We start from the raw sequence: 24,234 nt of genomic DNA on the forward strand, positions 1-24,234 counted from the left end.
GAATTTTTGTTCTGTGTTTTCACATATAAGATATGTGCAGGAATAAATAATTGACTGGGCACATGAAGTATGTGAGTCATTGGGGGGGCAGCAAGTATACTGGATTTTCCATATCTTTTATGAAGCTGATATTGTAAATTAGGCTTCTTATGTGAAGAATTTTGATTAGTTCATTGTATTTACACTATGAAATACAAATTCATGGTTATGCTGATACATTACATTGAATAAGAGTGGATTTTTAGTAGCCATGTAGAAGATGTTATGAAAATTGCATCTTTGTATTTCTATGAATTTATGTTTTGAGCTGTGTTGTGTGGGAGGGGTGGGTGTGTACAGATAAGAACATGCTTAATTATGTTAACATGCTTAATTATGTTAACATGCTTAATTATCTTAACATGCTTAATTATCTTAACATGCTTAAGATTAAGCTTAATTATGGCTTTTAAAGAGGTTTCTAAATGGCAGTGTAATTTAGTAACAAGAAAATGTTACTTATTTGCCTCATATCTTCATCTTTCCTTTTTAAAATTTTTTATAATTATTTTACTTTAGTATGAAGAGCAAAAGTAATAAATATCTGTTGTGAAAAAATCAAACAAGATAGAAGTGTAAAAGTGAAAGTTTTCCCTATCCTTCTCTGCTCCCCCAACAAGATCCCACCCCTCAGAAGTAACCATTATTATCTATTTGGTATGTATCTTTCTGGCATTTTCTTACATACTAATTTAAAATTATATAAACACACACACAAGATGTCATGTGTGGGGTTTTTTTTCTTTTATTTTACGTGAAAAATGGGATCATACTACAGCAGTCTGCCGTTATCTGTGGGGGATATGTTCCAAGACTGCTAGTGGATGCCAGAACTGCAGATAGTATGAACCCTATGTATACTGTGTTTTTTTCTTATGTATAATGCCTATGATACAGTTTAATTTATAAATTAGGGACAGTAAGAGAGTTACAATAACTAATAATAAAATAGAACAATTATACTTCATATTGTGATAAAAGTTATATGAATGTGGTCTCTTTTTCTCCTTTTTCTCTCTTCCCTTCTGCCTCTCCCTCTCCCTGTCTATCTGTGGAATTTTCTATTTAATATTTTCAGGCCACAATTGACTGAGGGTTACTGGTACTAAGAAAATCAAAATTTTGGATAAGGGGGGACTACTCTATGCCATTACTTTGAAAATAGCTTCTTAAAGATTTCAACATATAGTTTATTGCAGCACTATTCACACAGCCAAGGTATGGAATCAACCTATTTCCATTGACAGATAAATGGATAAAGAAATTTTGGTATATATATGAAGGTACTTGAAAAAGTTCATTGATAAATAGAATTGAAAGATAATGCAAATATTTCCTTGAACTTTTTGGAGACCCCTCATACACAATGGAATACTACTCAGCCATGAAAAAGAATGAAATCCTCTAATTTGTGGTGATATGGGTGAGCCTGGAAGACGTTATGTTAAGTGAAATGAGTCAGTCACAGAAAGATAAACATCACATGTTCTCACACAAATGTAGGAGCTAAAAAAAAAGAAAGCTGAGTTTATAGAAGCAGAGAGTACAATTATTGTTACTAGAGGCTGGAAAGGGAAGGGGGTGGAGAGATGGGGGTGGTTGGTTAATGGATACAAAATTATAACTAGATAGGAGAAATAAGTTCTAGTGGTCTACAGTAGTGCTAGACATCTATAATTACCAATAATTTATTGTGTATTTTCAAATCGCTAGAAGAAGGGAGCTCAAATGCTCTGATCACAAAGAAACGATAAATTTTTGTGTTGATGGATATGCTAATTACCCTTGTTTGACCATCACATGTTGTATACATGTATTGAAATATAACTCTATACACTGTAAATATGTACAATTAATACATGTCAGTTAAAAATAAATAAATTTATTTTAAAAATTTTTAACAAATAGGATTTACTTTCCTTAATTTTAACTTTATATTTTAAAATCAGGTTTATAAATAATAAAGCAATGAATATCCATGAGCCCCCAACTCTCAACCTAGGAACTAGAATGATATACTTCTTCTCGATTCCATCCTTAATATCTCCCCCTTCCTGAATACTTCTTGCATTTTAAAAATAATTTTATCACATAAGCATACATACCTACACAATATATTGTTTAGTTTTGGTAGTGTTGTAGCTATAAAAAAAAATGACACTAAACTGTGTGTAGTCTTCTGGTACTCATTTCATTTCCTCAGTATTATGTTTCTAATATCCATTCATCTTGTTTCATGTGCCTGAAATTCTTTCATTTTCACTGATTCACAATATTCCATGGTGAGAATATTCCACAGTTATTTTTATAGTTCACTTATTAATGAACATTTAGGTGGTTCCTAGTCTTTTTCAATTTGTTTGTGGGCTAAATCAATGGTGCCACTATGGGACATTTTATTATACATCCATCTTGTGGTGCACTGCACAGGTTTTTTTAGGATAAAAACCTAGGAGTACAATTGCTGGATTATAGGGTATACAAATGTTCAACTTTACAAAATTAGGTTTAGTTACCTTTAGATTAGTTGTACCAATTCTTATGCCCCACCAGTAATGTAAGAGTTCCTGTTGATCTACTGTCTTCAATACTTTGTATTGTCTGACACCTCAATTTTTGCCATTGCAGTGGTGTAAAATGGTATATTATTGTACACTTGATTTGGATTTCCCTGATTATTGAATTCACCATATTTTCATATTTGTATTGGCTAGACATATTTTCCCTTCTGTGAAACATCTGATTTTTTTCTATTGGGTTGTCTTTTTTGCTTGCTGATTTGTTTTTCTTTGTGTGTGCTAGATGCTAGTCCTTAGAGGTTTTATACATATTTCAGATATCTTATCCTAGTTTATGGCTTGTCTTTTCACTGTCTTCATGGCATTATCTTTATTTTAACATAGAATTTATCAATATTTTCCTTTCTGGCTAGTGCTTTTTGTGTATTATTTAAGAGATCCTTTACTATCCCAAGGTCAGGAAGTTATTCTCAAGTATTTTCTCGTAGTCTTACTTTCTGAAGTATTTCCCCTATGTTTTCTTCTAGGGGTTTTATAGTTTCAAGTCTTATACTTAAGTCTTTAATCCATTTTGAGTTGATTTTGGTGTATGGCAAGAGGTATGGGTCTAGTTTCATTCTTCTATACGTGGATACCCAGTTTTCCCAACACCATTTACTGAAGAGGCTGTCTTTTCCACAATGAATGTTCTTGTCACCTTTGTCAGGGATCAGTTGGCTGTACGTACCTAGGTTGATTTCTGGGTCCTCTATTCTGTTCACTGGTCCATGTGTCTGGGAAAAGACTTTATGCATAAGACCTCAAAGCACAAGCAACAAAAGAAAAAATAAACAAATAGTGTTATATCAAACTAAAAACCTTCTGTACAGCAAAGGAAATAATTAACAGAGTGAAAAGACAACATATTAAATGGGAGAAAATCTTTGCAAACCACACCTCCAATAAGGAATTAATTTCCAGAATATACAAGGAACTCAAACAACTTCACAGTAAAACAAACAAACAAACAAATAATCCAATTAAAAATGGGCAAAGGTGCAGAATAGACATTTTTCAAAGGAAGACATCACAAATGGCCAATGAGTACATGAAAAAATGCTCATCATCTCTAGTCATCAGGGAAATGTAAGTCAAAACCACATTGAGGTATCATTTCACCCCAGGTAGACTGGCTATAATCAAAAAGACTGAGAATAACAAATGCTAGCAAGGATGTGAAGAGAAGGGAATACTCCTACACTGTTGGTGGGACTGTAAATCAGTGCTGTAAATGCTTCTACACTGTTGGTGAGATGTCATTTCACCCCAGCTAGGCTGGCTATAATAAAAAAAAACTGATAATAACAAATGCTGGCAAGAATGTGGAGAGAAGGGAATGCTCCTACACTGTTGGCGGGACTGTAAATTATGGAAAACAGTATTCAGCATTCTCAAACAACTACAGATAGATCTACCATATAGCAATCCCGCTTCTGGGTATATACCCAGAGGAATGGAAATCATCATGTTGAAGGGATACCTGCACTCCCATGTTCATTGCAGCTCTGTTTACAATAGCCAAGATATTGAACAAAACTAAATGTGCATCCACAGATGACTGGATAAGGAAAATATAGTATATATACACAATAGAATACTACTCAGCCATAAAAAAGAATGAAATTCTGCCATTCGTAGCGACATGGATGAGCTTGGAGAAAATTAGTTATGTGAAGTAAGCCAGACACAGAAAGAGAAATACGGCATAGCCTCACTCATAAATGGGAGCTAAGAATCAAAGAAAGAATGAAAGATCATAATAAAACATTGAACTTTCAGAAGGAGAGAAGACATCTATTGTTACTAGAGGTGGGAAAGGGAGAAGGGGAAGAAGGATAGGGAGTAATTGGGTAAGGGACATGAAAAGTAATTATGATTTGTAATGATGAATATGCAAATAATATTGATTTGATCATCAATACTGTACACAAATACTGATAGTGAACTCTACACCCCATAAGTATATAGAAGTAAAAATATTAAAAAAGTATTTTCTTCTAAAAATTTAAAAATTTTGCATTTTACATTTATGTTATTAATCTAGCTGAATTTTTTATTTTACATAAAATAGGGCAAATACCTATTTCTCCAAATGGATAACTATTTTTCCCGTACCAATTATTTGCTATTTCCCAGCCTTTTTGCAACACCACTTCTATCAAAGTTCCATATACATGTATCAGTTTCTGGGTTCTGTATTTTGTTCCATTGGTTGATTTGTCTACCCTGGTACCAATACCACAATTCTGGGTTTTTTTTTTTTCCCTAAAAGAGACAATACCCTCCTTATTCACTACCAAGTTGAACTTTATGGTTTATTATTAGTGACCTGAATATGGTTCCCAGACAGGATTTAGTTCAGGACTTAAGAAAGCAGGCACTTTGAATACCTGAGCCTGATAGACCACTTTAATAGTGTTAAGTAGTATAAGATTAAATTCTTGAAATATTGTTAACTCCAAAGAAAATCATTCTCCAGCATACAGATTTGATTCCTGTTTTAAGTGCTGCCACCTACTCCATACCTCTTATTAACCATTCAGGTGCCACAGAGAAGATATTTATTTCTTTGGTGGTATTGAAGGTATGTTTAAAATTGATTTTGCTTAATGCTAGAAAGGGGGCTCATTTTGGCAGTGGTGGTATGAAAGAAAGTTAACATAGCTGTAGTGAACTGCTATTCTTAGAAAAGCCTGCTTGTGAGAGTTAGGCCTTGGCTGACATTTAGGAATTGGGCTTTTCCCTCTGTTCGCTCAATGATAAGAATGGCTCAACTATTCACATAGTTTTTGTGCAAACAGTGTGGTTTATGCTGAGCGTTCCATTTACTTCTGAGAATTTGAAATTTTGGTACATGCTAGGCAGAGGGTGCCTACATGACCACCCCCCCCCCCCCCCAAAAAAAAAGAAACCCTTGGGTGCTGAGTCTCTAATGGGCTTCCTGGGCAGAAACATTGCATACACGTTGCTGTGTTTTCTATGCTGGGGGAAGAGTGTGTTCTGTGTGACAGAGCCCTGTTATGGGCAATAGAAGGGAGAGAGCATAAGGAAGCCTGCCTATTGATTCCTCTAGATTCAGCCAGTGTCATTTTCTCTTATCATCCTGTTGTGTATTCTTACTACATAATTGTTATAAATCTTAACCATGAGTACAACTACATGCTGAGTCCGAAGAGTCCTAGAAAATCTCCAAACAGGAGGTCTTAGGGATCCCATCCTTGACATAGGTAGCATTACTGCTACTTTTGGTACTGCTTCTGCTTCTTGGATCAGCATGATGTTTTGCTTTCTTTTCTGAGACCCATATTACAGCATGAGGTGCCAAAGTTTCTCTCGTTATACTGAACAAGCCCTGTGTAATATTGATTTTGTCATTTTCGAATAAAACTTTTTGGAAAATATAGCTGAATTATCCTGTATTTTGTATTTAATTTTGCAAAATAAATTTCTATATAATGTGAGAAGATAGACTCAATGATTTCTCAATTTTTTACTAAGATTCTGAAATTCTACAATTATAAATATAGGGAGCCAATATTAACTCCTCGAGGGTTTGGTCCAGATAGCATTATAGGAGGCTATATGCTATGTGTTGTAGAGAAGGGAAGACAAGTAAAGGACATGAACTTGGCCCTTATTTCGTGATCAAAAACCAAGCAGTTAGATAGCTTAAGAAATCATTCCTATGCTGTAATAATCAAATCACATAGATAAACAGATCATTGTATACAGCCAACCAAAGACTTCCAGATCTTGAAAAAATTATGAGATATCATCTAATCCAGTGTTCTTGCCCCATTCTCTCCGCTGGCTAGAAAAACTGCATTTTATTTATCTGAGGTTTAAATATAACAATGATGATACCACCTTGTATTGATAAAGGTTATTATAGTTTTAAAGACACTTTTTTGCTACATCAAGAGAAACAATACTGTATAATGGTCAAGGCATAATCTTTGAAGTCCAGCAGATATAGGGTCAAATCCTGCCTCTAACTCTTATCATATATATGATTTAGATAAATCATTTAACAGCACTTTATTTCCTCCTGTGGTAGTTTTGACTAATAATATCTAACTTATAATGTTATTTTTAATTTAAATTAGAAGATGCATGCACACACACACATATACACATGTACACAGACACTCCCTGACATGAAGTAGACACTCAAATAGTTTGTGAAGTAAGGAGGACAGCTATTGTCTTTTCTGTCTTACAGACAGAAAAGCCAAGTGTCAGAAAGATTGTTATTTGCCTAAGATTATATAACAAGTTGAACTTACTGTGCTGCTACTGGATTGGAAATTTTCTATCTCTTCATAAAGTGTTCCATTTTAATCAATAGTAAGCTGATATTTGAATTATTGTGTGCGGTGCTTTGTTTTTATGATTTTTATTATTTACAGATGTGTTTACTAGTCATTTCAGGGCCAACATTCATGGTTCACTTAGCTCCTGAGTAGTCCATAGAGTTTTCTAGTGAGCATTCTTCAGTATAATCAAGTCTCTTGGCCTTTATGTTATGACAGAGGATAATCACTTTGGCTTAGGAATTCTTTGGTGCTTCCAAATATGTGGCTCTTAAGTTGATAATTGTGTTTGAAAATTTAAACTGAAGATCTCTCATGTCCCATGGTGAGTACTTGGGAGATCTTCTTATCCACTCTCCATAAAATAGTGGATATGTTCATAGGCCTATAGTAAGTGGTAGTTTCAACTTTGAGAACTCTGGCATGAGAAGGATAAACAGAGAAAAAAAAATATCAAGATAAATGAAAAATTGGTTCAGATGATATTTTGCATTTTTAATATTGAAACGTATCATTGGTCTTGGACTTGGGAAAAACATTTTTCTTTTGGTTTCAATTGGAAAAAGAAGCTGTTTGGTGTGAGGAAATTTGGCTCAATCTTAAGTTATATTTTAAAATATATTTGGCTTCAACTGAGGATTCAACAAATGAACTCTGTCCATTCCTATCCTTTGCTCTTGGTTTAGTTTTGTTCATATCCTTAAGATAGTAAAACTTTCCTGTTATTTCGAAAGCTTACAGAATAATGCTAGTATTTTATTGAATCCTGATGTGGTATAGTCCCTTGATTATGAAAGTACCTGCCCATATCATTGCTCATAAAATGAGTTCTATTACTTTTAAAATTAACATAATTAATATGTTATATTAACTATATTCACTATGTTGTACAATAGATCTCTTGAACTTATTCATCCTTTCTAACTGTAATTTTGTATCTTTTGATCAACATCTCCCCAGTCCCCCTGCCCCACCCCTAGCTCCTGGTAACCACCATTCTATTCTCTACTTCTATGAGTTCGACTTCTTTAGATTCCACATGTAAGTGGAATCAGGTGGTATTTGTCTTTATATGCCTGGCTTATTTCACTTAACATAATGTTCTCCAAGTTTATCCATGTTTTCACAAATGACAGGATTTTCTTCTTTTTTAAGGATGAATAGTATTCTGTTGTGTATATATACCACATTTTCATTATCCATTCATCCGTTGATGGACACTTAGCTTGATTCCATATCTTGGCTATTGTGAATAATGCTGCAATGAACATGGGAGTTTAGATATTTCTCCAGTATACTAATTGCTAAGAGAGTAGATTTTAATCATTCTCACCATAAAAAAAAAGAGATAAGTATGTGAGGTAATGTGGATGGTAATTAGTTTTATTCAGCCATTCTGCAGTGTATATATGAGTATTTAAAAACATCATGTTGTACATCATAAATATATGTAATTCTTATGTGTCAATTTAAATAATTAATAGCAATAATAATAAAAGATTAACATGACTAATATATTTTGGAAGCATCATTTCCCTGAATTTAGATAATTAATATACAAAAAGGTAGAAAATAACTAATTCAACCATAAAATATCTAAACTGAAAACAACCGATAACATGTTTTTTCTCCTCTTTTTCCTCTAATTCCTCTAAAAGGTAGTGATTTGAAAGGTAGTGAGCTACTGCCACAAGTATCATATCCACACCTCATTTGCTAGAGGAACATCATTGAAATAATTAATTTTTCTCTCATTCTACAGGAGGTTTATGTTAACCCTCTCATTTTGTTTTTTAGCTCTGGCTTTAGGGGGTCCAGTCTTAGGTACAGGAAATATTTTGTGTGCTTCTTGCCATACATTCCTCTCTGTAGTCTCTAAACTTGTCTCTTCCACCGTTCTGTCCTTATCATATTTTTCTGCATTAGTCAGGCCTTGAAGGTTATGTTTTTCATTATCTCTGAGTTTTACCTCTTTACCTAACTTAGTAGCATAGATTCTTTTTAGTTGTGCCAAAAAGAAGTGTGATTTATGTATTACATTATTTTATGGGTCTCTTATTGGTCCCTTCCTTTAAAGTCTTGGTGGGTATAGATTATGGGAATTAAGGTGTGGCTAATATGGTAGTCCTTCATTGCCATAAATTTTGTTGCTGAGACCTTCCTATGCCTGATACTTTTTCCTAAATATAGTAATTAATTTATATGCCACAAAGAGAAAGATTACAGGCCCACAGGAGCTGGAGTGGGGGCCCTTGACATTATGGATGTATTATGAAATTCCTGTACCACAGTGCGCATAGAAGTAATGGAATAGTTTAAGATAACAATTTCTGTTTCATAATTTTTCCTAAGGCTTACACTGTATCACAGTGTGTAATCATGTCTCCTAAAGCATTGGCATATATTTTTAAAGTACATAATGCCTTGTTCTTAGATTGGGCAGTTCCCTAACTTTACTGCTGGATTTTAGGTGACAGAAATCCCTAAAGTCACTTCGAATGTCCAATTCCATATAGAAATCAGTGCTTCAAATTTATTTACTGTTGTAGCTAATCCCCTCTCCTAGCTGCGGCAAGAACTTGCAGTTTGGTGAGGAAGATTTATTTCTTCATTTCCCCACTCCACATCTCATGGCTTGCTGGCTGGTTTCTGATCTCTCTGAAGTGGTGGTAGGAGAGTGAGGGGCTAGGGCTGGGAAGAAAAAGGAGCCAAGAAAGTTCTCAATTAATTAATCCTATTGTCAGTTGTCTTTATGTGTTCTGGGCATGCCTGATATTTATTAAGTTCTTCTGTACGCACTGTGTTAGGGGAGTTTACAAATTGTAAAATATGTTCTGTGCTCTTAAAGAGTTAATAATCTAATTTGGAAAATAAGGCACCCAAAGAAATGAAAGGATAAGATGAGGCTATGTTGTGTGGCATCAACCAGCACTTGCCCCGGTCTTAATACTGTCATGAAAGCTCTGTTTCATTCTTTTCTTCTCACCTACTGCCAACCTTTTCCCCTCATCTCTGTGGTCCAAGTGAAGAATTTAGATGATAGGTTGTTCTTCAACAGAATTTGAGTTGGAAAATGGTAGGAGTGTGCAGAGAAGGCTTAAATAACCTGTAAGATTTCGTAAATAAAGTTGGAACTCAATTGGTTCTGAATCCTGGAAACAAATTAGCTAGAAAGAGGTGAAAGTGGGGATGTTTAAGTTGAAAGGAACAATATGGAGGCAGGAATAAGCATTGTGGATTGGTGTAACAGTTAAGAAGCTAGCTGGTTAGAGTACAAAGTCCCTGATGGAAATGAATTTATTTATTTTGTTTGTTTATTTTTGGCGGCTGAACAGTACAGGGATCAAACCCTGGACCTACGTGTTATCAACACCACACTCTAACCAGCTAAGCTAAAAGACCAACCTAGAAATGAATTTCATTCATTCAGTGAACATTTAATGAACATCTACTATGTTCCAGTCACTGGGTTTAAGCAATAGAGATACAAAAAGCATAAGAATATGGTCCTTGCCCCAAATCTTATATTGTTAATAGCCTCAGTTTCCCTGTCTCAAATGAAGGGATTGGACTAGATGTTATTTAAGGTAATATCCAACCTAAACATTCTCTGATTCTGCATTTAAAAAATCAACCCATGCATGTATGTATAACCTATGCCATATTTATAACTTTACACTTTAAATGTACATATCAAATTGAAATATTTACCAGGGATAAAATGTACATTTTACATATGTAAATATACATATTTACTAGAGATAAAATATACCAGCATGAATATGGATTTTTAGTTATAATTTTTACCAGTCATTAAGATTGCAAGCTATTCTGCTCTTTAGCCATTTAAATCACTGTTTTCCAATAAACCCTTTACCTAAAGCAAACATTAGAATTAGTCTTTCTACATATTCCTTGAATATGTTCAAGAATTATTTTTATGCCATTATACTTATCAACAATAAATATTCATGTAATTCTATTATATGCTGGGAATTGTGCAAAATGATGAGGATTTGAAGAACTATATATAAGCTGCAATTCCCCCCACTGAGATTCACTGATTGATAGATAAGTAAGTGGTTTATTGGGTGATTATTTGTAATTCTTTTTACTTAAAATTTTTAATTCCTTTCCTAACCCTTACTGATATTTTTAAATCAAATTCTATGTATTATTTCAAAATATTAAAATTTGCACAGTTCAAATTTCCTTTGGGGAGTTGGCCAAATTTAAAGGAAATGACAATATGTTTCCTGAAGTCATACATAAAGAGATATATAAAAATTCCTGCCAAAAGTGCATTTTGAAAAAAAGCCACAGTAAATAGATTTATATAGATATCATGATAAGTAAATTTAATACCCTGTTTCTCTGTGGCTGAGATTTTGGGTTATGGTTATTTTCTTCTTAGGCTCTTTTACTTCTTCTAAAATGTCCATGATATATATATATACACATATATTCCAAAATAAGTGAACATTTAAAATGTATTTTCACCTCATTTCACTCATCTGCATGTTGCCTCCATTACAATTGAGAAGACCTAGGAAATTAAGCCCAGTTTTATTCTTTGATACTACACATTTGACTCACTCTGGAAATCTTATTTGTTGGCCAAACAAATATATTTTTCATCCTGTTTATGAGTCTTATAGTTCTTTTCCTTAATATTTATGAATATTTTGAAAACTGAAAATTATGTCAATTACATATTAGCAGGGAGTTAATGGCTTTCGTACTAGTTTCATGCATCTTTTTTTCTTTTGTTTTCTTCTTTTCTAGTGCAAGGGTGTGAGTAAAATCTGTCATTACATACTTGCTCTGCCACCTGATCTTCCAGGACCAGAAACACAAATTCCAGAATTTATTACCCCTAAAGAGAGGCCACCTGGGGTGCAAGTGGTAAGCAGTTAAAAAAAACTTATCATTGACTTAAAGCATTTATAAAAGATTTGTAAATATTTCTAAAATCCTCTCTAACATAACGGAGCAATCATTTATGGGACGTTTTTTTGTTTTCTTCTAGTGTTTCTCAATGCATACATTATGTAAGATGATATAAGTGCATCTCTTCCATGTAGTTATTGTATTAATGTTAAGTGAATACATCATATATCATTGAATTTATATACCATAATTTAATTTATTATTTAATTATTGTTGGATTATTTAGGTCACTACAAGTTTACAGGTGTTAAAAGTAAACCTGATATAATTATCTTTGTTAAGTATAATGTATTTTTAACCATTTGAGTAATTTCCTTGAATATATTCCTAAGAGTCTGATTATTCTTACAGAATATACAATTGTTTTAAGATTATTTGCATTGTTAAATTATCTACCAGAAGAATTCTACCAAATTAAAGTCTATATTCTTACTAGTATTGAGTTTTATCTCTTTTCCTTATTTCTGTTACACTTGTAAAATGAAAACTCATTTTTGTTTTAGTACATATTTAATTGCTTGGATATTTTTCTTATCTGCTATATGTTTCTACTATTTTCTCCATTTCTTTAATAATATTATCAAACTTTTTTTAATTTGAAAGTCTAACTATTTATAATATAAATGAAAAAATATAGAAAAACATTTGAATTGTTAAACTATTAACAATATTTTCTTCCAGGCTTTCTCCTATTCATATTTTACTTATATAACTGACATATATATAAAATTTGATCATGTGGACATAATGTAATTTACTTGATATTCTCTTTATTGTTGGCATTCAAAGTATTTCAAATTCTTGCTATGTTACTATTATAAATACTGCTCTGGTGCATGTAATCATGCACCTTCGTACACAAGGCTTTTATTTTCAGGGTTAGTTGCTTAGGCATGTAATTATTGGTCCAAGGATTATGAACATTTTTAAGTTTCTTAATATATATTGAAAAATTGCTCGTCTAAGCATTACATCAATTAAACTTCTATCAGCCGCATGCATGTATAACCAATTCATGAAGCTTTTACTATTTAAATAGAATTATCTAAGTGATAAATAGTCATAGTCATAATCCTAATCATATTTTATGTTTATCTTATAATTAACGAGTTTAAATGTTTTTCCTTATATTTATTAGCCATTTTTATTTTTTTGCTGGCTGGACTGCTTGTTCATAACCCTTGTCCATTTAACCACTGGGGTCTTAGTGGTAATTTATCTGCAGTATTATATTATTTATATATATGTACCAAATTTATTATAAAGATTTTCACAGTATACTGAGATAAGGAATTTTTAAGGTCAGCAATAAGGAGTGTTAAGATTAATTTCCAGTGAAGTCAGCTTACATTTTTTAAGGGTGCTATTTTAGCCCAATCACAATTGCATCTGTTTTTATATTTATGTGTGTTTCCAATACTTTCTTAAAGTAAGGTTGTTATGACTTATATCTTCCTAAACAAAAAGGCAAAATAACCTTCAGACTTCCTCCAACAGAAAGCATGATTTAACGTGAAATTTTTTCAAGCTGTAATTTGAAGGAACCCTTCAAATATCATGCTAGTATTTTCAGAACATTTTCATCTATTGCAAAATCTTACTTTATTGTTATCTATGTTAGCATAACAAAATTACTATTATAGTCTCATGGAAAACCTAATTTTAACATAATGATTTAATGAAAGAGAGAGGGCAGAGATTCTTAATATAGATTTTTGGGGGGCTGAAATAATAAATTAATGACCTGAAAAAAATGGGAAGACATTTTAAATAGAAGCTGCTATCTGACTGTTCAACTGGATCAAGGATGTCATTAAACTGTAAGCTGCATGCAAAAAAGAATACGGCATTATATGCTGATGGTGTAGTACATAAAGTAATGATTTAAAATACTGAATAATAATTTGGCTTAGTTTGATAGAGTTAGATAGAATTTTAACCTTATTATATAAAATATACAAATCCAAAATATGTTAGGAAATAAACTTCATAAATGCAGAAGCAAAGAAATTGTAACAATATTAGATATTAGTGTAAGTATGAGCTAGATTCCTCAAAACCCCTATTTTACCTCTAATTATGTAGGTGTAAGCGTGAGCAAGTAATATGCCCTCTTTAATCCTCGATTTTCTCATATGTAAAATGCAGGAGTTGGGTGTATGACAACTGAGGTCACTTACAGTTCTATGAATCTAAAATGGCCTAGTTTTTTTCTATAGTGACCTTTCAAAGAAATCATTAACTAGTACATATATTCTGCCTAGTGGTTAACTAATTCCTAACATGCAAATGGATTGAGTAGTACTGATTTTCATCAAAATGTTTCTTTTGTAGCTTTAGGGTTCAGCCATATTGGGGGTGAGGGGAACGGTGGTAGGAGTGCAAAGGATATCAAATCAAATTCTACTGACTATTGGTGAAGCACACATAACGGGAGGATCCAAATTTTGAAGGCCCTGAACATTATACAATTAAGGGATCCCTCTTTTTATAAAATGCAAAATTATAAATATAAAATTATATACAAATTATGAATACAAAATTGTATAAAAATTATATATAACATTATATGCAAATTATTTTGAAAGAATCAAAACAAATTATAAATTTTTAAAAGCTGACACATATTGCAAATGTAAAATACTCCCAGGGCCTTGGAAGGGGCCTGTACAAGTGAAGGGCCCTAAAACTTAAGCTTCATTGGCTTTGTGGTAAATCTGTCTCTTGGATTAGGCATGCTTTTTCCTCTGCGTACTTCTCTCTGGCAGCACTCCTTATCTTTACCAGTTCTTCTAACTCTGTGGACACAAGTCATGTGAAAGAAGAAAACAACATTGGAGGTCAAACAGTAAATACAATATAGATATTGCTTTTGTGTCAGCAAGGAATGTACCAATCCAGTATTCTTCCCTCTATGTCAACTGCCTGAATTATTCTTGCTAAATCTCATTAAATACTGACGACAAAGTTGCAGTCAGTTTGGGATAGGTGAAAAGGTTAGGGGCTTCTTTCATTTAGATAACTAAAAAAAACTTACCCACAAATGTGGGCCTATCCCAATCACAATTATAATAACTAATAAGTTTCCCATCTGGGATCATTATTTCATGTCCTATTTCATGTCCAGGGAAATGTACCGGCAAATTAGCATCATCTCTACTAACATCTTATCACACTCATCTTTCATCTAAGGTGCATAGCTCCATGTGCTTTTTGTGTAGTTGATGTTTGGATAATTATGACAGTTGATTTGATCAAGGATTGTGAAGACCCCCCTCCCCATGTTTCCATGGTTGTAGTCCATAAATTCTTATACAATCTGAGATTTCTTTCATATGCTGTGGTTTTTTAATCACAGTTTCCTCTATTTTTTGCAACTATTTAAAATACGGTGCTTGCAACATTGCAATGCTGTGATTAGATGATGATACTATAGTTGATTATGAAATCTATATATTTCAAGAAATTGTGACATCTATCCAAGTATTGGTTATCAGTATCGGAAATCCAAAACAAAAATTAAAGACACAAACTTTATTTGTACCATTGGAATGTAGTATATAACATTCTAATCAATAAATAGACGTGGGTATTAATTAATGTGGCATTTTGAGGAAAATGACTAACAGCAGAAGAAAGCTGCTGAGAAATAGTTGGCAGGAAAAATCAGCTTTAGTGCACTAAGAAGAGAGAAACTAAGAAGTAACTGTATTTATCTTAGTCAATGAAAAGTTTATCCACTTTATTTAACATTTAATAATTTAATAGATTACAGGCTTTTCTGTTTTTAAATAAATCAATAGTGTAATCATTTATAAGTGTAAGAAAAGTTAGAAAAGAATTACAAATGAGAGAATTTTATTCTTTTTTTATGGGCAAAGTAGTATTCCATGGTGTATATATACCACAGTTTCCTTATCCAGTCATCCATTGATGGACATTTAGGTTGGTTCTATGTCTCGGCTATTGTAAACAGAGCTGCAATGAACATGGGAGTGCAGGTATCCATTTGACATGATGATTTCCATTCCTCTGGGTATATACTCAAAAGTGGGATTGCTGGATTATATGGAAGATCTATCTGTAGTTGTTTGAGAAACCTACATACTGTTTTCCATAGTGGGGGACATGGGGTACAAACGCAACTTGTGGTAATGGGCATGCTGCCAGCATGAATTTGGCCTTCACATGTTGGGCACGAGGGGTGACAATCAGCTTTGTATCTCATGGATATTCATAACCAATAAAGAAAAAGTAAAAGGAAAAGAAAAGAATTACAAAATACAAGTTTGTATGGTGAAATATTGCATTGCTACAAGATATTTTCATTGTAAAGATGCATCATCTAAAAGGTGTTTTTGTGTCCCCACAATATGTCATTATAGTATATTATGGAAATCAACCATTTAGTTCCAAAACATGGAAACCACGTTTCACATTCTATCTGTTCCCATGTGACAATGGCAAGTAATGAGCTATGTTACAAAATCCTTCAGCTCAAATGGTCTGTCTTTTCTCAGAAGGAGAAGCTCAGAATCACTTAGCTAAAGTCTTGTTTCCATTCAAGTTCCAGGACCCAGGAAATGAACCAGGAGCCCACAATCAGACACTAGGCTTGCTGTGTTCTTGATGGACCTTTCTAAAGTAACCCTTCAACCAAAGACCCTGATACACTACCAGCAATAACTAGTCTGGGTGAGATAGCTTTGCTAAATTATCTTCATTAAGAAGATGCTTTACAATAGCTCAGATTTAAATTCACTTAGTACCTGGTCTAGGCTTTTTGCTTCCCTTCCTTCTCCTACTCCATCCTCCTTCTTTCCCTCCATACTCTCTGCCTTTTGCACCAAAAGTGGTATGGTAAATTGCTTGCCTACTTTCAGCCTTTCCTCCATGAATGTTTCCTCCAGTGCTATGAGAATGTAGCAATGAATGCCAGTTCTATGTATGAAAATCTGAAAAATGCTAAGGTCCAATAAAGTAAACCCTGGAAGACACAATGAATAAAAGAACATCAAATCAAATTTAGTTAGTACATCTTATTCAATTTTTAAAAAATCTACATGTGTGTAACTAGCCAATATTTGTACCACCTCATAGTTTATTTTCGTATCTGTCATTTCTTTTGAAATTCATATCATCACCTCATTTGATCCTCAAAATGACTCTGTGGTAGACAGGGCAGGAACTATTATCATACCCATCTTAAAAACTAAGAAATTGAGGCCCAGATACATTATATCCCTGTCTACCCCTATTTGTTACTGTTATCTACCAAGTTCAGTTGGATCGTCAGTATCACTTATTTATCCATTTAATCATCTGTGGTCAGCTGTCTTTTCTCAAAAGCTAATCCAAAATTTTACACTCTCCAAAAATGGCCCCCTATCCAACTCCAGTCCCCCTTTTATCTCAGCTTAGGGCCTTGCCTCCCTCTTCAGCAAAAATATAGCGCCAGTCACTTATGAACTTCTCGGAGCACCTCCAGGAATGGCAAAACCTGTGTCAACCTCCTGACTGAATAAAAGCAGAAAAGCTTGACAAATTTTAAGAGTCTTTAAAGGCATTGGAGAGCTAACAAACAATGAAAAATATGGAACCAAGATGTAGGAGAAGATGAAAAAGCAGACTGTAAAGCAATGGCAAGCCAGAAGACAATGGAATGCTATTTTCGAAAAGAGAACTGAAAGTGCTGAAAGAAAATAACTGCCAACTTACAATTCTATTTCCTATAAAAATATTCTTCAGAAATGAAAGTGAAATAAGCACTTTTTGGATCAAAAAATCAAAGCTGAGAATTTGTTACCAGCACACCCAACTAAAGGTTGTTCTTCAGCAGAAGAAAAATGATCCCAGATGGAAGTGCGAGGAAGCAGAAAGCAATGAGGAGCAACAAAAATGGTAACTATGTATGTAAATTTAAATGATTATTGGCTGTGTAAAATAATAATAATAGCAATAATAATAATATGGGGTTTAAAATATATAGAATTTAAACTCATTACAACAGTAGCAAATAAGGAAGGAGGAGGGTAAATGGAGTTAAAATGTTCTAAGGTCTTTGCATTATCCAAGAAGTGAAAAAGTACCTTGATAAGCCATGGATGCTTGTAGTAACCACTAAAACAATAATAAAATAATGTGTAACTATCAATCAATAGAGGGGAAAATGGGAACGCAAAAAAGGAGAAGAAAGGGGAAGAAAAATAGGCAGAGAAAAATAGAAATCAAGTGGTAAGGTGGTATATCTAGACTGAAATATATCAGTAATAACATTAAATGTGAACATACTAAATGTTCCAATTAAAATAAAAAGAATGTCATACTCGGTAGGGGGAAAAAACAGAGGCTGCTTGCAAGAGACACAGCTAAAATACAAAAATATGCAGTGTTTGAAAGTAAAATAATAGAAAAAGATATACCATTCAAACAATTATTAAAAGAAAGCTGGCATATTAGCCTAAGTAGATTTTAAGACAAAAAGCGTTACTAGAGATAAAGATGGATATTTCTTAAGATAAAATGTTAATGCCGCTAGAAAGGCAAGACAATGTTAAATTTATATGCATATAATTATAACATAGCTTCAAAAGAATAAAGGAAAAGGTGTGAACACCTTTAGCTTCCTGCACTCCCACCTATAAAATTATTCTTATCCACAGGCAACCTTATTTCCTCCCCTCCAAGTACAGGGGAGGACATTTTTCCTTCTAACTATAATCTTCTTATCTTCTCATGTCCTCCTGCACCTTGTTTCTCTTCATTTTTGCTTACCTCTTGACTTTTCTTCTCACACACCTGCTCCTTTCACTCAATCTACACACATGCCTAACTCTCTCTCATTGCCCCAAATAAAATAGTCCTTGATTCTGCATCTTCCTTTAATTATGGCATTGCTTTCCTCCTTCACTTCTAAGCTAAGATTTATAAAAGGATAATCTCTGTTATGAATCCCTCACCTTCCACTCACTGCCCAACCCACAAAAATCAAGCTTCTGCCCAACTGCTGTACTGAAATTTCAGTTTCATCATATTTGGTTCATCTGCAATGCGGTTGATCACTGCTTCTTTGAAACTCTTTCTTCCATCGACTTTTGTGACACCATATTTTCTGTATTCTTCTCCCAATTATCTGGCCATTTTTCTCAGTGTCCTTGATTAAATACAATCTGTTTATTCCATAAATGTTGGTATTCCCCCATACTTTGTCCTGAGGGTGTTTTTTTTGTTTGTTTTGTTTTTGTTTTTTTTTTTTTTGCTCTGCTCCTTCTACATCATTGTTTTTGTAGGTATGGTCTTTTTACTACATACATCAGAATCACTTAGAGACACTCGTTATAAATGCAGATTGCTGAATTGCCTCCCCCCCCATCTTCTGAATCAGAATCTGCGGGGGTGGGGCCCAGGAACATGAAAGTTTTAAAAAACTCTCAGCGATTCTCATGTAAACCAGTGTGTGAGAAGCACTGCCTTTACTTAGGTATTTTCACCTTAAGTAAATTCCCATTGTTTTTAACTGTTATTCATATGCTGATAACTTCCAGTCTATAGCGCTACTTAGACTTCTCCCTCAAGTCAAAACTCAATTATGATTAAACTTGTCTGTCTAGAGAAAGAAGGCAGAGAGATGATTTGGCTAAAGTTTTAAAGTATATGAATAATGTAAAATATGATTATTCACACTGCAGAGAGTACTGCTCAAGGAGTCACGAAACATAGGTTGTACTTTTTATTCTATTAATTACTAGCTGTGTGACCTTTGTCAATTAACTGAACCTCATACAACTTTAAATTCTCATCTGTAAAAATGAAGGGGTTGCTGTGGATAAACTTTAAGCCATGTAACATTAGACAAGTTAACTGCTCTTAGTTTTCTCAGATAGACAACGGAGTTAATGATATTTATCCGATAAGATTACTGTGAGGATAAATTGAAATATGCTTAGCATGTAGGAAGTACTCAATAAAAATGAGAAATGGCACTATTAGCTCTTGTTATAAAGATGATCCTAGTGAACATTCTAATGTTTCATCTCTTAATAGGCTATTTTTTATAGGACATTCCAATAAATACTTTATTTTTTTACTTTAACATTAAAAAGTAGAAATATAAATGAAATTAGACAAGTGACAGTTCTCAAAATTAAGTTAAAATGTACAAAATATTCTAGGGGAATAACTAGACTTTCTGAAGAAAAATGTAAAGAGATAAGTGTAATTTTGACTACCTTTGAAATAGAAATTTACTGCAAATACTTAGTTTTGATAAATAAGCATGATGAACTTATGTAGAAGTAAAAAAAAAATGTGAAAATTACAAAAAAGAAATATTTTGCTTCAAATTACAGTACTCCAGAGAAGGAATAGAACAACTTTTTCATTCATTGATTGATTCATTGACCTATTCAATAATACTGTTTTAAGCATCTGCTATGTGCCAGGTACTCTGCTTAGTAATGAGGATGTGCCCCCTCTCACGAGCTCATAGTCTAACAAAGGATTGTAAGGCAAAAGAGTTATTTTAACCTGGAAAAAAAGTCATCCTTTAATTCTTTGATCATGGGAGCATTCTAAATGAATCCCCTCATGGAACTCTTGTGGATGGTAAAAGTCATAACAGGCAATAAAAATATTATTTTGAGGTAGATAACCCAAATGAGTACCCAATAATTCATCTCAAAAATTATAGTAGTAGTTTGTAAAAGGCAACATTTTATGTGGTTGATAGTTTTTCTGACTTATTATATCATGTTGTGGTGGCACTACTGTTTGTCCACCATAAATAAATTTTTACCAACAATAACTAAGAAATTTCAGTAAATCTAAACAATGAAGTTAGCTTTTTTCTGTCCCCCAAAATAACTTTTTTACAAATGCTTCTAGTTCTAAGCAGAAATGTTAACAAAACCCAGAAGTTGTGTTTGCTCACTGCTCAGTAGCCAATAATTGAGAGACAAGTGTTGGTGTAAGGAAAGGTAGCCTTTAATCAGGAAGCTGGCACCCTGGGAAATGGTGGACTCATGTCTCAAAGACCATCTCTGCTTCTCCCAGACTTGCCAAAGGGTTTTATACGGACAGGTGGTAGGGGGGCTCATTCATGGTGATCTAAGCAGGGATGTGCAGGCATCAGATAAACATCAAGGAACTTCTCCGGTGGGAGCTGGTTCATGGTGACCAACCTCCATGAAGTCAAGTCACAGATTCAGTTCCTGTTAAGCTCAAGAAGATCTAGTTAGTAAGCTAGTAAAGAATGGCCACCTGGGTTAATAACTTCTTCTAATAATTATTCTGTGTACAGTATGAGCAAAAGTCATTATGTTCTAGCAATCATGTGAACAAGAATTATTGTATTCTAATGTCCAGCTGCAAGCTATACAGTTCAGGATACAAGAGTAAGAAAAAACTTTTTAATTTAGAAGTTTAATAAAATCAAGTCACTTCTGTTCAGCCTGTAACAGAAACACTTAAGTAGTAGATTCTAAAACAGTTATTTTGTTTTGTCTGATAATTTGGTTTTATATAAAATCCACAGATCCTTTAATAATCCTGATTCATTTTAAACTGTCGGCTGTGAACAGGAGGAAAAGGATGGAACTGTCTTGTGTAAGAAAGAAAGCCACTTTTACAAATTATGGGCAATACAGAATTACGAGAAATCATATTGTTGTTTCAGAACCAACAATGACTACTTTTATTGATTGTGAGTGATTGACTTCCCAATCACCTCTAGAGTTTAGAAAAATAAACAAAATAAACACATGGGTAAATGCAATTTTCTTTCTTCCTTTGTGAATCTAAGCAAAAGACTCTTTTTATTCATTTTTCTTCTGCTTAAGCATATTATTATCCTTTATATGTCTAAATCCTTTTTACATTTCACTGTTCCTTTTGCATACTCAGAAATCCAAGAGAATCATTTTTTTAAATACCATCCGCTACCAATTTTTTCCCTAAAACCTCTCATAATCTTGAGGCAAACTTCATACATCAGTTATCAGCTATCAAGGACTTTAAACAAATAGAATGGAGGATGCTAAAGGGCTGGGCCAAGTTATCATAGGGAAGTATCAGAAACAATAAATCACAAGATTTATTATTGGCAGCAAAATTTATGTTTAATTTATTTTGGGCTTCACTTTTGCTGTATATACTTGAAATTTTCAAAACAAATCTTAGTATAGGGGTTTTAACTATGTTATTATCAGTGTTTAATGAAAATACCAGTGATTCCAAAGGTAATGATAATATAAATGGTTTCTTGAAATACCATTCAAAATATCAAATTTGGAAATACGGTCTTTAGCTGCCCTTTTTGAAGAAAATAGTTATGTTGTTAGCAAAGATGAACAAAGCCTGACATTTGTTAAAGGTTGTAAAGACCAATTTTGGTCAGTAGTAACTATTGCAGTAGGGGAGAGACCTCGGTGTAACCTGAGCTCAACTCCACAAAAACAAAAGGTAGGAGACTTTTTAAATGCCAAGGATGTGCTAAAGAAAAGATACTAAAGGGCATTAAGGGGGCAGGGTATTGGTTCATGTGACTAGGAAATCTGAGTTTATTAATTGGCACTTATCCCAAGGAAAGACAGACTTCTCCCATCTTTATGATAGGAGATAGGGGTGCAAGTTGGAGCAAGGCATCCACCAAAGTAAGGTCCTTACCCTCTCACAGAGACTGAGAGTGAGAGCTATTTCCTTGCATTTTGCATTTAAAAGAGATAACTCCAAAGTCATTGGGATGATGATTCTGCATGGTAGATGATTTATAACTCAACAGGCAAAAAAAGGATTTATAATTGCAAGCTTTTTAAAGTAACTGCTCTAAGAGAAGCCTACTGGCCTATCATCAGGTTTTGGCTAGAACAAACAGTAAATTCTGACAGTTTGAGATTTTGCAGGTGGGCATTTTAAGAGGGGCTGGAGTGATCCTGGGAATATAACCTTAACCTGTTAGAAACCATGCTAGAGTTTCTTCAAGTCTGTTAGTGCATGAGTTTGGATGAAGTCATTATGTGCTGATGTTTTTGCAGTTTTCAATAGTAACTTTCTACTTGTCATTCAGAGTGATACAATACAGTGACAGATTTTTTTCTAGTGATAGTTATCAAGTAGCACTCATTTATGCAATATATATAGGAAATTTACCATTAATAAATGAAAACTTCTTAGAATGTTTTGTTTAATAACTAAGAAATATTCAGATCAGTCTTCTTATAATGGAGATAATAATCAACAGGACTCAGATGCATATTGCCCAATACTGATTGTTAGAGCATGAAGGTAGAGAGTAGCAACAATGATTTAAGTTTCGTTTATGTGGCACAAATAACTATTTTGGCATAGTTTGGGTCTAAATTGATAGGTTGTTTTGGTATTATTTAGGACCAATAGCTCCATCAGAATATTTCAGGAGATATCTCATGGAATTAAATGTTTGGGTGGCCCTGACCTATGAAAAATGTTATGTAATGGTACAGAAAGAGAATGAATCCAGTATCCTTGATCTTATGAGCAGAAAACTACATTTCAGATCTTTCCAAATCCTCTCCTTAAATCAAAAGTCATCTTACCTGTGTTCTATTTACAGGTAATATAATTATGAGTGCTGAAAGTTTGATTAGTATTTGTATTTTACAAAGGATTTTGGAGATGTGTTATCTCAAAGAAGCAGCTATATATGGTCTGGAATTTTATTCTCTGTGCTAGCCAAAGGGAAAGATATTTTGATGTTCTATAAAAGAATTTTACATCACACAGTACAAGAGGTAGCTTTCCCTGCTTATATTCAGAGTTATATAAAAAGAGAATAATGTAAAAACAATGAAAACTTTCAACTCTGTATATATAGCCAATAGCAGATTAGGTAGGGTTTGAAAATCTAGCCAATCTCCTTAGTGAACCCATATGACCTTTTGGATAACATATTTGTAATTTTTTCTGACTCCGTTTAAAATATTATTGTAATCTTCAAGGTTGACCAGTGTCCTAAATAGAAAAATTTAGTTCTTAAGTGTCAAATTTAATAACCTGCATGTATATTATTCAACAACTTTAGAATATTTTGCCACTCTTATGAGAGAGGTATTGTGGGTGTAATCTGATTAAATTACTTTAATTGTCATTCACTCTGACAATTGTTTTCTAAACAGAAACAAACTGTATTTCTTTGGGGTGAAACAAGAAGAAAGACATATTAAATTGTACTTTGTATTTTAAATATGAATGCCCATTGAAGATGATCTTTAGATCACTTTTAACCCTCTGGTGATGATAATTATGATTACACTGATATCTAGTGATTAAAGCAAGTAAATAAAACACTATTTGTGCTTATATGGGTTAGCTATTTTGTCATACAAAGGCAGTTTTTACTT

The 24,234-nt window shown here is 33.4% G+C and overlaps 1 protein-coding gene across 1 annotated transcript in view; it reads left to right on the forward strand.

The window, feature by feature from the left end:
- Positions 1–24,234, forward strand: part of LOC134368135 (uncharacterized) — a 426,599-nt gene that overhangs the window by 138,123 nt on the left and 264,242 nt on the right. The window contains 1 exon segment of the mRNA XM_063084693.1: positions 11,696–11,815. Coding sequence (XP_062940763.1) covers positions 11,696–11,815 — 120 coding nt within the window.

The sequence above is a fragment of the Cynocephalus volans genome, chromosome X (genome assembly GCF_027409185.1).
Source record: "Cynocephalus volans isolate mCynVol1 chromosome X, mCynVol1.pri, whole genome shotgun sequence".
In the NCBI taxonomy this organism is placed as follows: Eukaryota; Metazoa; Chordata; class Mammalia; order Dermoptera; family Cynocephalidae; genus Cynocephalus; species Cynocephalus volans.